The 17,064-nt window shown below is 33.1% G+C and overlaps 1 protein-coding gene across 13 annotated transcripts in view; it reads right to left on the minus strand.

The window, feature by feature from the left end:
- The window catches only part of CCDC171 (coiled-coil domain containing 171), a 408,737-nt gene that overhangs the window by 271,114 nt on the left and 120,559 nt on the right, over window positions 1-17,064 (minus strand). For all 13 annotated transcript variants that reach the window (XR_010344271.1, XR_001107639.2, XM_064381348.1 and 10 more), the window contains 5 exons: window positions 14,037-14,143; window positions 12,186-12,275; window positions 10,963-11,163; window positions 7,921-8,088; window positions 6,166-6,354 (listed from right to left, as the gene is read on the minus strand). Coding sequence is in view for 11 of the 13 variants with exons in the window: in XM_064381348.1 (XP_064237418.1) it covers window positions 6,166-6,354; window positions 7,921-8,088; window positions 10,963-11,163; window positions 12,186-12,275; window positions 14,037-14,143 (755 nt within the window). In the remaining 2 variants the exon portion in view is untranslated. The remainder of the gene's footprint in view (window positions 1-6,165; window positions 6,355-7,920; window positions 8,089-10,962; window positions 11,164-12,185; window positions 12,276-14,036; window positions 14,144-17,064) is intronic.

The raw sequence follows: 17,064 nt of genomic DNA on the forward strand, positions 1-17,064 counted from the left end.
TAAAAGCAATAAAATTCAAATATTATTTTTTAATTTTAATGTATTGTTTTTTAGTAATCACTTCTTTACAATGGCCAAACATTAAACACAAGACTCTAAGAATGAGTCATTTATTTCCCAGCAGATGAAATGTACTTATGGTTATGTGCATCTGACACCAAATATCCTCTATAACTCACAATCCTACATAACACTTGCGGATTTTTTTCCCCTGCAGATTTTCAACATAATTTTTGAAAATGTATTAAATAATATAAAATGGAAACTTTTTATTTGCCTTGTACTTTTGGGGATAAAAGATACAGAATTAATCATAACAAAATTTCCTAAAAAAAATTTACAAGTCCTATAATATGAATTATAATAACAGTTTACCAAATATAAAACCAATCACTGCCAATTTATAATAGCAATGTACTTTTAGGAATAATGAAAATGATCATTTCAATTTGTAGACATATGGGTCAAAGACTAAGGTGTTACAAATTCTTCAGAGAAAAGTCTTCAGCGAGAGCCTCTCCTAAAACATTAGCATTTGTGACGACTGATTCTCTTCAAAAAGTGAATTGCAGCTGAGTACAGTGGCTCATGCCTGTAATCACAACAGTTTGGGAGGCCAAGTTAGGAGGATCACTTGAGGCCAGGAGTTAGAGACCAGCCTGGGAAACATAGAAATGAGTGAGACCTCATCACTACAAAAAAAAATTTTAAATAAAATTAGTTAGGCATGGTAGTGCACACCTGCAGTCCCAGTTACTTGGCAGGCTAAGGTGAGAGGACCACTTGACCCCAGGAGGTTAAGGCTGCAGTGAGCTGTGATTGTGCCACCATACTCAAGTCTGGGCAACAGGGTGAAAGTCTGTCTAAAAAAGAGAAAAAAGTGAATTGCTTGCCTTCCTGTAGATTTCAAAGAGTTCAGGACACTGATGAAAAAATAAGTTGAAGGACTCACACTACCTGATTTTAAGACTTAGTAAAAGGTTAGAGTGATTAAATCAGTATAGTATTGAAAAAAAAAAAGAATTAGATACATAAATAAACGGGACAGACAAGGAAGTCTAGAGATAGACTGCCACAAACAGTGAACTCATTTTTGATAAAGGTGCAAAGGCAATTCAATAAAAAAAAAACAGTTACTTCAGTAAATGGTACTGGAATGAATATGAATATGAAAAAAAAAAAACTTACCTCAATCCATACCTCACACCTTTACAAAAACTAACTCGATTGATCATAGACCTAGATATAAAACTTAAAACTATAAAACATATAGAAAAAATAGGAGAAAATCTTGGTGCCTATAATCTTAGGCAAAGAGTTCTTAGATGCAATGTCAAAAGTGTAATCCATAAGAGAAATTCATAAGTGGGTCTTACCAAAATTTGAAACATTTGCTTTGCAAAAGTACTGCTAAAAGAACAGTAGAAAATATTTACAAATCACATATCTGACAAGTGACTTAAACCTGAGATATGTAAATAACTCTCAAAATTTGATGGTAAGAAAACACACAACCCAATTAAAAACTGAACAAAATATCTAAACAGATAATTCACCAAAAAAGATACACAAGTAGCAAATAAACACATAAATAAATGCTTAATTTATTAGGCAGTGGGGAAAATGTAAATCAAAATCACAACATGGCACTACACACCTATTATAACGGGCAAAATTCAAAAGAAAAAATGATGAAGCCATACATTGTCACAGGTGCTGAGCAACCTAAATCTCTTACATTGCTAGTGAGAGTACAAAATGGTATAGTCACTTTGAAAAACAATTTAATAGTTGCTTAAATTACACTTACCATATAACCATATATACACTTACCATATAATCTAGAAATCAAACTCCTAAGTATTTACCCAAGAGAAATAAAAATGTGACCATACAAAAACCTTTTCATGGATGTTTAAAGCATCTTTACTCATAATTGCCAAAAGAATAAAAGTAATCCAAAGGCTCATCGGCAAGTATTTGGATAAAATTTTACAGCTATATAATGAGATATTATTCAGCAGTAAAAAAGGAATGAACTACTGATACATGCAACAATGTGACTGAATCTCAAATATATTTTGCTAAGTGAAAGTAACCAGACCCAAAAGGCTATATACTGTATGATTCTATTTATATGACATTCTGGAGAGGGCAAAACTATACAGATAGACAAGTCCATGGTTTCTAAATATGGCCAACTGTTTTTTCACAAAGGTACCAAGGCAATTCAGCTAGAAAAGTACTGAACAAATGATGTGGGAACAGGGGAAAAATGAAACTCTACCTAACATCACACACAAAAATTAATTTGAGAGGGATCACAAACTTAGACATAAAAGCTAAAACTATGAAACTTCTAGAAGAAACAAGAGATTATCTTCCCAATCTTGGAGTATAGAAAAATCATTTCACATATATAAACAGATAGCCAAAAGAGAGAAAGATTTATAAATTGGACTTCATCAAAATTTTAAAACTTAGGATCATCAAAAGAAACACTGAAAAGGCAAGCAAGAGATTCAGAGAAAATATTGTGATGCATATATGTGACAAAGAATATGTATCCAGGATATATAAAGAACTCTTAGAAATCAACAGTTAAAACACAAATGTTTCTATTTTTTACATGAGAAAATAGTAGAAGAGACACTGTACAAATGAAGATATACAAATAGCCAGTAAGTACATGAAAGGTACTCAACATCACGAATCACCATAAAAATGCAATTTTAAACTACAAGGAAACATCATTTTAAAACCACTATAATGACTACAATTTAAAAGACTGACAATACGAAGCACCGCAGAGGATGTAGAATAATGGAAATTTACATATTTTGCTGGTGGGAATATAAAAATGACACCAGTATTTTTTTAAAAACTTCTGATAGTTTCTTATGTTTCTTATGAACACACATATATCCCATGACCTGGCAACTGCACTTTAGTAGTTAACTACGAGAAATAAAAACATCTGTTGACAAAAGATTTCTACAATAATGTCTGTGGCAATTTTATTTACAATCTCTAAAACACAGAAACAATTCAAATATCCATCAACCCACAGCCCATCAAATAGTGGTGCTGTGATAAAATGGAATGCTACATGACCACAAAGAAGAATGTTTAATAAATGGTGTTGGGAAAACTGGCTAGCCATATGCAGAAAGCAGAAACTGAACCCCTTCCTGACATCTTACACTATAATTAACTCCAGATGGATTAAAGACTTAAACATAAGACCTAACACCATAAAAACCCTAGAAGAAAATCTAGGCAAAACCATTCAGGACATAGGCATAGGCAAGGACTTCATGACCAAAACACCAAAAGCACTGGCAACAAAAGCCAAAATAGACAAATGGGACCTAATCAAACTCCACAGCTTCTGCAAAGCAAAAGAAACAGTCATTAGAGTGAATCGGCAACCAACAGAATGGGAAAAAATTTTTGCAGCTTACCCATCTGACAAAGGGCTGATACCCAGAATTTACAAAGAACTAAAACAGATTTACAAGAAAAAAACAAACAAGCCCATTCAAAAGTGGGCAAAGGATATGAACAGATACTTTACAAAAGAAGACATACACAAGGCCAACAAACATGAAAAAATGCTCATCATCACTCATCATTAGAGAAATGCAAATCAAAACTACATTGAGATACCATCTCACGCCAGTTAGAATGGCAATCATTAAAAAATCTGGAGACAACAGATGCTGGAGAGGATGTGGAGAAATAGGAACACTTTACATTGTTGGTGGGAGTGTCAATTAGTTCAACCATTGTGGAAGACAGTGTGGCGATTCCTCAGGGACCTAGAAATAGAAATTCCATTTGACCCAGCAATCCCATTACTGGGTATATATCCAAAGGATTATAAATCGTTTTACTATAAGGACACATGCACACGAATGTTCATTGCAGCACAGTTTACAATAGCAAAGACCTGGAACCAACCCAAATGCCCATCGATGATAGACTGGACAGGGAAAATGTGGCACATATACACCATGGAATATTATGCAGCCATCAAAAATGATGAGTTTGCGTCCTTTGTAGGGACATGGATGAACCTGGAAACCATCATCCTCAGCAAACTGATACAAGAACACAAAATCAAACACCGCATGTTCTCACTCACAGGCAGGTGTTGAACAATGAGAACACATGGACACAGGGAGGGGAGCACTACACACTGGGGTCTGTTGGGGGGAAATAGGGGAGGGACAGCGGGGGGTGGGGAGTTGGGGAGAGAGAACATGGGGAGAAATGCCAGATATAGGTGAAGGGGAGGAAGGCAGCAAATCACACTGCCACGTATGCACCTATGCAACAATCTTGCATGTTCTTCACATGTACCCCAAAATCTAAAATGCAATTAAAAAAAAAAAAGAATGAAGTGCTGATACACACAACAACACAAATGACATTATGTTCAGAACATTAATGTTGAGTGAAATTAGGTAACCACCAATGACTTCTGAATGATTCCACTTACAGGAAATTCAAGAACAGGTGAAAACTAATCTATGATGACAGACATCAGAACAATGGTTGCCTATGAGGCATAAAACCGACTGGAAGAGAGCACACGAGAACATTCTAGGTAATGAAAATGTTTGAAGTCTTAAATGGGGTAATGATCACATGCATTTTTACATTGATCAAAACATCAAATTGTAGTTACCACAGTCTAGGAAGGGTGTGTTGGGGGAGGGAAGGGATGAAGAGAGGTAGGTTAATGGGTACAAATATACACTAAGATGGAAAGAACAAGGTCTACTGTTCAATAGCCCAGTAGGGTGACCAAATTAACAACAATATGTTGTATATATCAAAATAGCAAGAAGAGAAGATTTGAAATGTTCCCAACAAAAAGAAATGATAAATGCTCAAGGTGATAGATAAATGATAAATGTTCAATGCTCTAGCTTGAGCATTACACATTCTATGCATGTATCAGAATATCACATGTACCCCATAAATATGCACATATATTACATATCAAATAAATACTTTTTTAAAACATCAAATTATACACTTAAGATCTGTGCACTTCACTGTATATCAATGTTACCTCTACACAATTAAAATAAATAGTTTAGGTCTTTTACTTTAACAGCAGAAAATGTAGAGCATATAATATTGTAGTCTGCATTCAATGAAAAAATTACTACTTTTAGGTGGTACATTTGTTGATTCATTCAAATTCATATAGAAAGGCATAAGTTCATAAAGGAGCTTTAAATTATGGGATACAGAATGGCCTGATTTTATGCCCTCTGAAACCAGTTATTGGCAAATAAAACATGATCATAATAATAATTTTATTGATATATGTGTGTATATATATTTATATAGTTTGGTAATTTTTTAGTTAGACTTGCCAATATAAGCATGAATGGATCAAATAAAGAGGTTAAATAATCAACCATGGGAAGAATATACAACCTTCTGGTTCCTAAGTATCCTAACTTAGAAACAAAAGTGACCTATTAATAAATTCAATGCCAAAAAAGTATACCCTATCATCCTGTTATTCCTCACTGGGTGAGGATGATAGTTAACGATATAAATAATGTTGACAATAATTTGTATAGAAAATACATGGTTATGTTAACAACCCATAACTTCTACTCTCAGTCAAGATATAATACATAATACAACTCATAGTGAATTACTTTTGATACATGGCCTACAACTATAATGCTAGTTCTTATCTAATGTCAGTAGGCATAAGAGATTTTAACCCCAAATAAATTTAAATGGTGGTTCACATAGGAACCTCCACAAATGGAGTAAACCAGATAAAAGAATACCTACACTAAAACTGACAATATATTACCAAATACTTTGATCTTTCATTTTAAAAATAAATAAAGGAAATACAATTTTAGCATTTAATTAGCTGATCAATGCATTTGGGGATATTTTAATCAAAAACCCACATATTTCCAAACTTACATGAAAGACAATCCTTAATATAAACACACATACACACACATACGTGTGTGCATCTAAACATATGTATGTGCATCTAAACAAGTTCTATGATGTTAAGAAGCTTAAACTGATTTAGCATTGTTACTAGAAGAAAAACACTTCATATGGTTACACTGAGTAATCCATTTTTTAAAGCTCTTTGTAATGGTAGCATACCTGTGCCCTCTTCTGCACCTCCAGGAGGAATTCAGAATACTGCAGCTCCAGTTCCTTCTTTTGTTTGTGCCAGCAGCTCTCTTGGGCTTTGATCTGTTCTGCCACTTTGGTAAAGGTGTCTTCCTGAGTTTGCTGAAGCTCTCTCATTGTGTCAGACTTGTTTTTACAGATATACTCTAAATGGCTTATCTATATGGGGAAATGCAACAGATAAGTAAATATGCTCACAAGTCACTTATTTGTGTCATCTCTCCCAATAAAACACCCAAAATGTTCTAATATATTTTATTCCTTAAGATCATATAAGAATCGTAACATAAAATGTAAATAAATTTTTAAAAAAAGAAAATAGCAGAGTAAATCGTCATACTTTAGCAGAAAATAGTGTCATTTGTATACTTAGACGGCAAATGTTTCATCTTCTCTTTCTAATGAAGTTACTTATTCTATAATTAATTTGCTTGAGATTGAGAAAGATATTGTTACTTCTGAAATCAAGGCTCCAGCTATTCAAATACTTCAATGGGAAAGAAAGTAAATAAGATTTTAAAATCTACAAACAGTTTACATGAAATGAAGTAGAATGTTGTAACCATTTTTTGTTTCACATTCAAACACTGGAAAGAAAATGCTCATTTTCTAAAATGTATGACTATTAAGGATGTTTTGAAACAATAAAAATTAGTAAAAACATAATACCATCTCATAGAGTTAAACACATTCATTTTAATTATCTGTAATTTTCAACTCCATTATGTACACATTCACAATCATGAATAGCCTCTGTGACTCTCACAAGTTATTCCCTCATTTCTCAGCCCTACATCTCAGTGTCTACAGTTGTGTTTGTCAATAGCACCAAAATAAAATGCTCAATAATAAAAAATATCACTCTGAAATTGGGTCAATATGCTGCTTTATTACTTCAACAGAATTTTTTTTTTAACTTACAGGACAGTTTTTTCTTCTTGTCCCTTAAAAGCAAATGTCATTGTAACTAAGACCTGGAAACTAAACCACATAAATGCAATTCTGACCAGTTCAATAGACCCAGGAAAAGAACCAATGTCTTTAATGGTGGCATACATTGATCTGCTAAGCCACTGCTATATTCTATAACCAAAAGCAGGTTTTTAAATACTTGTCAGAGTCTGAATTCCTAGGCTTGTGAGATAGTAATGCTACCATAAAGGTCTACTACACTAACCACAAAATACACTTTTTACATTCTAAAGCATGGAATGAGTTTTCTAATATATACTTTGTTGTATTTCAAGAAGCAAATCATAAGCATATAATTTAAAATGTTTAAGTGCTTTTAAAATAACACCTCATATTTCCTAAGCAAAGAATTTAAAGATCACGTTTTTAAATAACTGTACCCTGTTTCTATTTTATGCTAACATAAAGAGTTGGTTTATTAATGTAAATGACTAAGTTCTTTGAATTGCTTCATCAGTAAGATTAATTTATTTTCTTTTAATTAGGTCCCTGTGGCTAATACTGGCTAGTAGTATTAGCATGTCCTGCACAGAAAGTGGAGCTTAGAGACTTCATACAGACTTCAGTCACATTTACATGCCCACAGCAATGGCATCAAACTGAGTTGTAGACAAGCCATAATTAATGGTATTGAATTATTAACATCCAAATTCTTTTTGAAATAAGATGAATGTCAGCCCCTCTTAATGATACCGTGATGTGGACAAATGTCACTGAATTTAATAGAGGTATCTGGTGCCTGAGGACAGTTACCTTCTCATTAGCCCTGTTGAGGTCTGCAATCAGGGCATCAACATTCTCCTGCAAGACTGCACAAAGCTCAGACCAAGAAAATTTATCCAGCATGCCTTCTGGTTGTTTTATGAGCACACAGCCTGCTACCAAGTGCTGATACAAGGTGTGAAGGAAGGTTAGCTTCTCCTGCAGGAAAAAAAAAAGAAAAATTAATTCCTGAATATAAACATTGTAAGAAGTAAAATACATAATACAAACAGTGAAGAATTAATTTTGAAAACCTGAAAAGAAATTACAATACTCAAGTCTCAGAATATTTTAGTGACTTTTTTTAATATTCAAAACTAAGCACCAGATAGAACATTTGGAATTGCTTACACCTGGTATTCAAAACCAAAATCTAAAGTCTAGAAGCCAGAAGACCAAGATTCATCCACCGTTCTGCTACTGATGAGGTTGTGATTTGAGTAAACACCTGTTCAGGCCTAAGTTTCCTTAGCTATCACACAAGGTGTAAGGATTGGACTCATTTATAAGCCTATATAACTGTAACTCAATACAGTAATTCTATAATTTAATATTTACATTTGCCAAAAACAGATAAAAAACAGATACTTGTCAAAAAATAATACAGAAAAAAAGAGTGTTATTCTACTCTGATGAAGAAAAGTTATACCAATATCTGTACTTTACATGGACAGAGTTACTCAGCTTTCTTCTTCTTCTAGAGATTCCAGTTTACTTACTACTTATAGGAAAGCTATCCCAAGCCCCTTAGGCAAAGCAGATAGTGATATGAAAGATATGGAAGATGGGCTCATTTGTTTTCTCCACTTATAAGTTCACATAGTATTTGGCACACTGGGCATTTGTAGTTGTTTAAATATTATAAAGTAATAGCAAAAAATGAATATAGCTGCTCAAGACATACTTTCAAAAATGTCCAATTAGAAATATGTTTTTTAAAAGTTCTTTAAAATTTTATTACCACTTTGGTAATTAAACTATCCATTGCTGAATGACTTAGAAACACTATGCTACAGAATTTGTATAGAGCAGATCACATTTGAACACATGAGGGGAGTTTACTTACTATAATGTCAAATAGCTCTCTTTATAAGGTGTTTCATCTGTAAAGTCCCAAAACATGGAACTCAAAGACAAGGTAATTATGGAGCTGCAAAATGAATAGTTTATACAGATAAAATAATCTCCTCAAGATTTTTTAATATATCAAAAGGAAGAAAACTTTTAAAGGGGACAAATGTAAAAAGAAAAATTTAGAAAGTGTGTTATAGATTTTTTAAAAACCAAATATAGCATATGCAAAAGTTTTATAAGTTATAGAGAATATTTTCTTACAAATATCAAAATGTATATCTTTAATTCACTATGTATATCACCTTACTTTTTTTCCAAATGCAGTAATTTAAAAATGGAAAATTTTGAAAATGTGGTTACAACAACAAATATAAAAAATCAGATTTTTTTCACAAATATGCTATGCCTTTTCATAAGCAGTTAACGATGACTTTTGCATTTTTTTAACTAGGTCAAAATGTTTTAAAGTCTTACTAAATATAACTTAACAAATGCATAAAAATCTTCCTCCTGTATTTTGCCTAGTGATCACGTTCATCCTCAAGGATAATTCCTTGTGTCGCTATTATGTCCTTTTTGCTTGGGCTGTGATAAACCAAGCATGATAATCATCCATTTGGCATAAAAAGAGAATCCAAAATCCAAAATCAATTCACACATGTTGAACCCAACCACAGTGCTGTAGACATGCTGACTTTACAATACAGTCAGGCTTCTAGTTTCCTTTACTTTAATCATTATCTGATGTGTAGAGCAATTCCAACCCCTTCATGTGGACACAATTTAAATCCCAGACTGTAAAAAGAGTGGAAAGAATGTTTCCTTTTTGCTCTCTTGGCATTCATGTTCATATTTGTTGGAGTAATGAACTCAATATGCAGGATGACTTAGATAAACCAGTTCCACTAGCTAGCCTAGCTCTATAACCCATAGGGTAAAAAGAACTAGAAGACAATTCCATTCACACAGGCTCACACAATATAAGAAACTTGTGTCATAATATTTTTATAAGCCATTAATAAACAAAAATTGATAGGCAACTCTCCAGGGTGTCTAAATGAAAAGTTTTAATGTTATGGGACTTTTATTTTTCTAAATTTTTATTAACATCCTATAATTATACAGAGTAAGGAGGCTGTCTGTTAAAGTTGATATTATTACTGTTTTACAAATAAGGAAACTAGGCTAGGCATGGTGGCTCACACCTGTAATCGCAGCACTTTAGGATGCCAAGGAGGGAGGATCACCTGAGGTCAAGAGTTCGAGACTAGCCTGGCCAACATGGTGAAAGCCCATTTCTACTAAAAATACAAAAATTTGCCAGGCATGGTGGTAGGCACCTGTAATCCCAGTTACTTGGGAGGATGAGGCAGGAGAATCACTTGAACCTGGGAGGCAGAGGTTGCAATGAGCCCAGATGGCACCACTCCACTCTAGCCTGGGCAACAGAGCAAGACTTTGTCTCAAAAAAGAAAAAAAAATAAGGAAACTAAGATGTGGCAACACTAAGCTGTACAGCTTGTCCACAGCCACACTGTTTATAAGCAGAAGTATCAGAATCCAAGTACAGGTCTATCTGATTACAAAATACTTATTCTTTCCACCATGTCAATCTACCAAGCTATTGAAATAAAAAATAATTTTGTCATTGGCAAACAGGCAAATCTTGAAAGGACTGTTAGGAGCATAGTTACTTGAGTTACAATGGTCTAAAAGTCCAAAAAGATAGTTGTACAAATGACAATCGAAAAAATTAGTTGTGCAAGTTATAGTATTTCTCTCACAAAAGAGAATGACATGAGTAATGAAATGAGTGATTTTGCAGCTGTCATGAACATTTCAAAATACTCCGCTCAGAACAATTTTCTTAATTAAACACAAGTAAAAATAGTCACTTGATGTATAACACTGAGATTAGAGAAAGACCTTCCCTGACAGTCATTTAGTCTCAGGTAATACCTCAGCATCCTTACGAAAAGCCTGGGAAATCTTCTGCAGTTCACTTTCAGACTGGGCTGCTCGAGCCTTTTCTTTCTCCCAATAGTGTAGCACATTTTGTAGTTCCACTTTTAAAGAGCTTATTAAAGCCTCTCGGTCTGCACATTTAGTGCGTAAATGACTTAACTCTTTATTGACATCAGCCAGTTTATCCTGAAGTTCCTGTCACAGATACCAAATAAAGAGACTGTAGAAAGGCCAGCCAATAAGGGATGACAGGACACTAGTATAAAATACATATTGAAAATTTTCAAAGCTTTAAAATGAAAGAATCACAAAGGCAAACAAGTATCTGCTTAAATTAAAATATTTTACTGAATGTATTTTCTAAATATATCTTAGCTCAAAAATTAGAATATTTGTTATGTTTGAACATTAACATAAAATGTTAATATGATGGCTTATTCCAAAAAGTTCTTTCAAGGAAGTTTCCTTCAATCTATTTTAAAAAATAACATTGTAGTTCAAAATTTTTTAATAATATTTTTAAAATATCTTACATTTAATATAAGAACATTTACTTTCCAATGACATTCCAAATACTTATAGAAATCCCAAATATGTAGCACAAAATTCTGCTGAACTATTTATTCCTTAAACCTAACAAATTCTACTGAAGTGCGTCCATGACAACCCCAACATGAAACAACACAATAAAACTCCAGCAATACTGAGAAACTTCTGAGAGTTGACTCAGTATAATTTTGCAAAGATGTAGTACATAAAACCAGCACAGAAACTAAAATAAACTATCATCCTGGACCTTAGCCAGGTGTTGTCTCAGCCCATTAACAGACGTGATATACTGAAAACAATGGCTCCATCCTAAAATGATGAAAACTGACTCCAAATATGGATGTGCTTATGTAAAATATGTTTAATATGTACCTAAGGTTGGACATTTAATCTTAAATAATTATTTGAATCTCATAATGTATTATAACTAAATCTGAGAAACAAATTTTCCTTTAACCAAAATAATTTCCAATCAAGTTTTATTTTTTTAATGAAAAAACATTCTTGTTACTCTTGATCAACAAGAAAAAATTAAAATTGTATCCAAACATAATTTAAAAAATAGAAATATATATTTTCGGGTACCTCAATATCTCTACATTAAAATATTCCCTAGATAACTATATCTGTTTCTTAATACAAAAAGTAAAAGTTATTCTAAATAATACCTTTATATTTTTAGTGTGAGAGTCTATCTTCTGTTTCGTAGAATCAAGTTCATTACATGCCTTTTCCTTAGCATCATTCAGGCTGTTTAGCTGATGAAAGAAAATATAAGTAACTTTTTTACATTTTTCAAGGATGGGTAACTCAAAAGCTAATCTTTAAATGCTTTTTATGCAATGACTTAAATACAAATTTTTCAATAGTAATTAAGTCTTTTAAAAATTATTTCTTTTAGTTAAATGCTATATAGCTTCTATCACAAGTTCACACGGCTAAAAAGAAAAGAAAGCATTCAAGCTTAAAATATCACTGATGTTACTGTATTTTTACTACACATCCAGATAAAGGATTTCATTCTTATGGTAAACAAATACAACTTTATTCTTAAAATCCTACTGGACCAAAATGCCAGAAGCAGTGGCATCTATAAGGAAAGAAAAGAGAACAGAGCAGAAGACTGTTCTTTATATACATCATGAGGGTATTCACTGGTCTCTCACTCCATATGACAACTTCAGGGTCGGTCACATGCAGTCCTACTGGGAAGGCTTGTGGCAGGTCATCAGTTGGTCCTGCACTGCTTGTGATTTATTTTCTTTGACAGTTCATTCTTCTTTCTGTCAGACTGCTCTTTTTGCTTTCTTTGCAGCCACCCCCTTGGTCTCCCCACTGCTGTCTCTGGCACTGGTTCACAACAAAGCGCATTACTAAGCCAAAGCCTGCTGAGTCGACTTTTCAACTGTGCTGAGGATCATGTGACATTCATCCTCCCAAATAACAATTCGCTGTGGGTAATAAGTTTCTAGTTACCCTGCAGCTTCCAGACCTAGGCCTCAGAAGAGTTTCATAAACTACTAACAATACAGGTTGTCTTGTCTCACAGGGAAAGACTTTATAATATTTGTTCTTCATAGAAATTTAATTATTTCAATCGTCATTTTCTTTTATGCCTTCTGAACAATTACCGAGGGTATTAAGAAGACTCACTTCTCCTTCTTCATTCATCTTAGCAAGCTAAAATAAAATAAGCCACATCTGAAATGTGAAACGTACACATTTTATGGCCTTTATATTATATGAAAGAAAGAGATAAACACAAGGATAAACTCAAAATTCCATGCTATGTGACTTGTCTTTGATTCTAACAATCTGTTTGTTGTTTTGCTAACTAATTGTATTTAATGTAATTACTTTATATGCTAATTTGACAAGATGTAACTAGACAAACTCTTCAATTTTTAAAGCATGAATTCATAAAACATTTTAATACCCAAGAAAATTATCAACCCACACATTAAACAATACAAATGAGATGATAAATAGAAGCATGAGCTTTTTCAATCAGCAAACTAAAAGCTCCCAGGCTACATCAAACAGATATTTGTTTTTTAAAAACTTCTAACAACACTTTACTCCCTTTAGAGAATAAAAACTAATTTCTCTCTTTTTTATTAAGACTTCCATAGTTTGCAGAAATCTTAACCTAAAATACTGACAAAACCTAAATTTCTACCAGCTACATCAAATGTCATAAAAACATATTAACATTTCAATCCAGTACATATTAAACTACTTGCATAGTGTTTTCATTAAAACAGATAAATTATGAAGATCAGGAAGCAATAGAGTCTTTATAACTTTGAAAATAATAGTACGACTGAAGAAAACATAAGTGAGACATGACTTTAGGCCACACTTAAAGAAAGAACAGTGACAGACAATTTATTATTTTTTGTATCTGTGAAGCTGTCAGTTCAACATTCCCAATCTTTTTGACCTTTGTAACAAGCAAGGAATACGTACTGGTACAGGCCGAAGGCTATATGTGTGGAGCCAAACAGTGCAAGTGTTACCTCATTAGATGCATCTTCCAGCTTGTTCTGGTAATCTGTCAAGGTATGCCTCAATGTCTCAAGGACAACAGAGAAGCTGGGAGGTTTATCTTTGTCCTTGTGGATGCCTAGAGAAAAATATAGGATGAAAATATACCCTTAAAGTCACAACAGGACAAAAGTTAGGCAAATAGTAACAGAGATACTACAATTAGGTAGAGCTGAAAAGACATTATGAAACCTTGAGTAGAATTTTATTCTCCAAGTATACTGCTGTATGGCCAAGTATTAATAGCCTTTCTAAACAAGCGGCCAAATTAAAGTTTATAACAGATCAAATTAAGTTTATGACTACTTTCTACCTTATCAAGACCCACATAGCAGTTAGTCGTTTTTTTGTTTTTTTTTTTATGTCTCCTAAGTAACTGCAGTGTTTGTACATATCTTTTATCCAAAAATTAAATGAATAGTCTATACTACCATTGTTTGGGGGAGTTATGTACACTTACTGTGGTCCTTGTGTTTCTGATTAGTCAGGCTTTTTATACTGCACTATTTTGCTTAAATAATAATTTCTGAACCCAAGAACATATAATTTTCTGTTATACTTGGAAATATTCTTCAATCCTTAAAATTCTCAAGTTACAATTTGAAATAAACAATAAAAATGCTATTATCTACATAGCCTACATCATGTTTCAATTAAAACCCTTAAAACTGATACTCATGGTAAAAATATGAGTATTTCCATATTATGCCCTCAAACCACTTTAATTTAGTTGGGCCATAAATTATGTTAGTTGAGCTAATAAAGGTCACATGATCAAATGTAGCTCCAAATATTAATCCAAAAAGTCGAGTTTCAAAAACTACTTTAAGTTGATTGCTGATCACACTATTCTTTAAGTGTTAAAAAGCAAGTAGCAAATTCAGTTTAAATATATTCATACTGAAAATATTTTTCTTTTATTTCTCCTCATCATATTTTATAATATAAATATTTTAATACATAAGAAACAGATTTTCAACAAAGCTAATATTTAAGAGCAGCATTCATATTACATGTCCTACTATGTCCTACTATTCATTCATTCATCCATTCATTCAACTAATTTACTGAATTCCTACTACATACTAATCTTAGGCATTAAGCAGACAGAGATAAACAAGATGAGTATAACCTCTGTCCTTATACAATTTAAGGTTTAATAAGAGACAGAAAGATAGTAGATAAATATATGACATCATTTATCCGTTGTTCAAGCATTCTATTATTGGACTTATGGAGACAGGGGGAAAAGGCAGTAATAAAGAAAGAAGGAAAAAAGGGGAAAAATTCTTAGTTAATGATAGAGCAACTTTATTCACCTCAGGGTATTGGTGATATCTCACATTTAAATGTTGGAGAAAATGTTATTAATATATTTATGAAATTTATCAAGGTGTAATTTTATGGGTACAACTTGGTTTTTCTTTAACAGAAGAAGAATATTTAACTTAAAAACCAAAAGCAATGTAGAAACAACACATATCACAGCTAGGAAAGAAATATACTGTTCTGAGCCATGATAACAGAGGAGACAGTACTCTTTGTAATGACTGTGAGCTGGAAAGACAACTCATTAAAAATTTTATTAAAGGTCTTACCAAATATATTTTTTAAAATTCCTCTCTTGCACAAGATAAAAAAAAGTAATGTATAATTCTTTTCTTTTGCTACTACACAAGTAGACTATGAATAAATCATTCAAGGACACTCGGGAAATCTGCATTTTTACAATAAGGGAGAAAACTTCCTCTTAGAAATTCAGAAGAATAAAATCATCTTAATATGAGTGCTGAACAGTAATGGGACAAAATGCCCTCTCCTTACTGACCTATGCACATTCTTATATTCTACATAAAATAAAGTTTTCTTTCCTGAAAATGTTTATATAATAAACATTAGTTGAAGTACAAAGTAAGTTTTATGTCTGCTATGGCTAGATTAGTAAATGCCTTGAGGTAGTCTTCTCTGGGTTAAATCTGCTTGGTGTTCTATAATCTTCTTGTACTTGAATATTGATATATTTCTCTAGCTTTGGAAAGTTCTGTTATTATCCATTTGAACAAACTTTCTATCCCTATCTCTCTCTCTACCTCCTCTTAAAGGCCAATAACTCTTAAATTTGCCGTTTTGAGACTATTTCCTAAATCCTGTAAGGGTGCCTCATTCTTTCTTTATTCTGTTTTCTTTTATCTCCTCTATGTATTTTCAAATATCTATCTTCAAGCTCACTAATTCTTTCTTTTGCTTAATCAAATCTACTATTAAGAGACTCTGACACATTCTTCATTATGTCAACTGCATTTTTCAACTCCAGAATTTCTGCTTGATTCTTTTTAATTATTTCAATCTCTTTGTTAAATTTATCTGATAGAATTTTGAATTACTTCTCTGTGTTATATTGAATTTCTTTGAGTTTCCTCAAAACAGTTACTTTGAATTCTTATCTGAAAGGTCATACATTTCTTTATCTCCAGGGTTGGTCTCTGGTCCCTTATTTAGTTTGTTTGTTGAAGTCATGTTTTCTGGGATGGTTCTGATGCTTTTGGATGTTCGTCAGTGTCTGGGCATCGAAGAGTTAGCTATTTATTGTAGCCTTCGCAGTCTGGACTTATTAGTTCCTGTCCTTCTTGAAAAGGCTTTCCAGGTATTCAAAGGGCTTTAGGTGTTGTAATCTAAGTTTTTGGCCACTGCAGCCATTTCCGCATTAGGGGGCACCCAAGCCCAGTAACACTGTGGCTCTTGCAAACTCATAGAGGCACCCCCTTTGTGGTCTTGATAAAATCCAGAAGAATTCTCTGGATTACTACGTAGAGACTCTTGTTCTCTTCTCTTACTTTCTCCCAAACAAACAGAGTCTCTCTGTGCTGGGCTAAAACTGGGGGAGAAGTGACACAAGCACCCCTGTGGCCACCACCATTAAGACTGCACTAGGTAAAGCCTGAAGTCAGCACAGCACTGAGTATCACCCAAGACCTGCTATAACCATTACTTAGGGACTGC

Source organism: Aotus nancymaae, unplaced genomic scaffold (assembly GCF_030222135.1).
Source record: "Aotus nancymaae isolate 86718 unplaced genomic scaffold, 86718_ANA_hifiasm-v0.15.2.pri h1tg000003l, whole genome shotgun sequence".
Classification (NCBI taxonomy): domain Eukaryota; kingdom Metazoa; phylum Chordata; class Mammalia; order Primates; family Aotidae; genus Aotus; species Aotus nancymaae.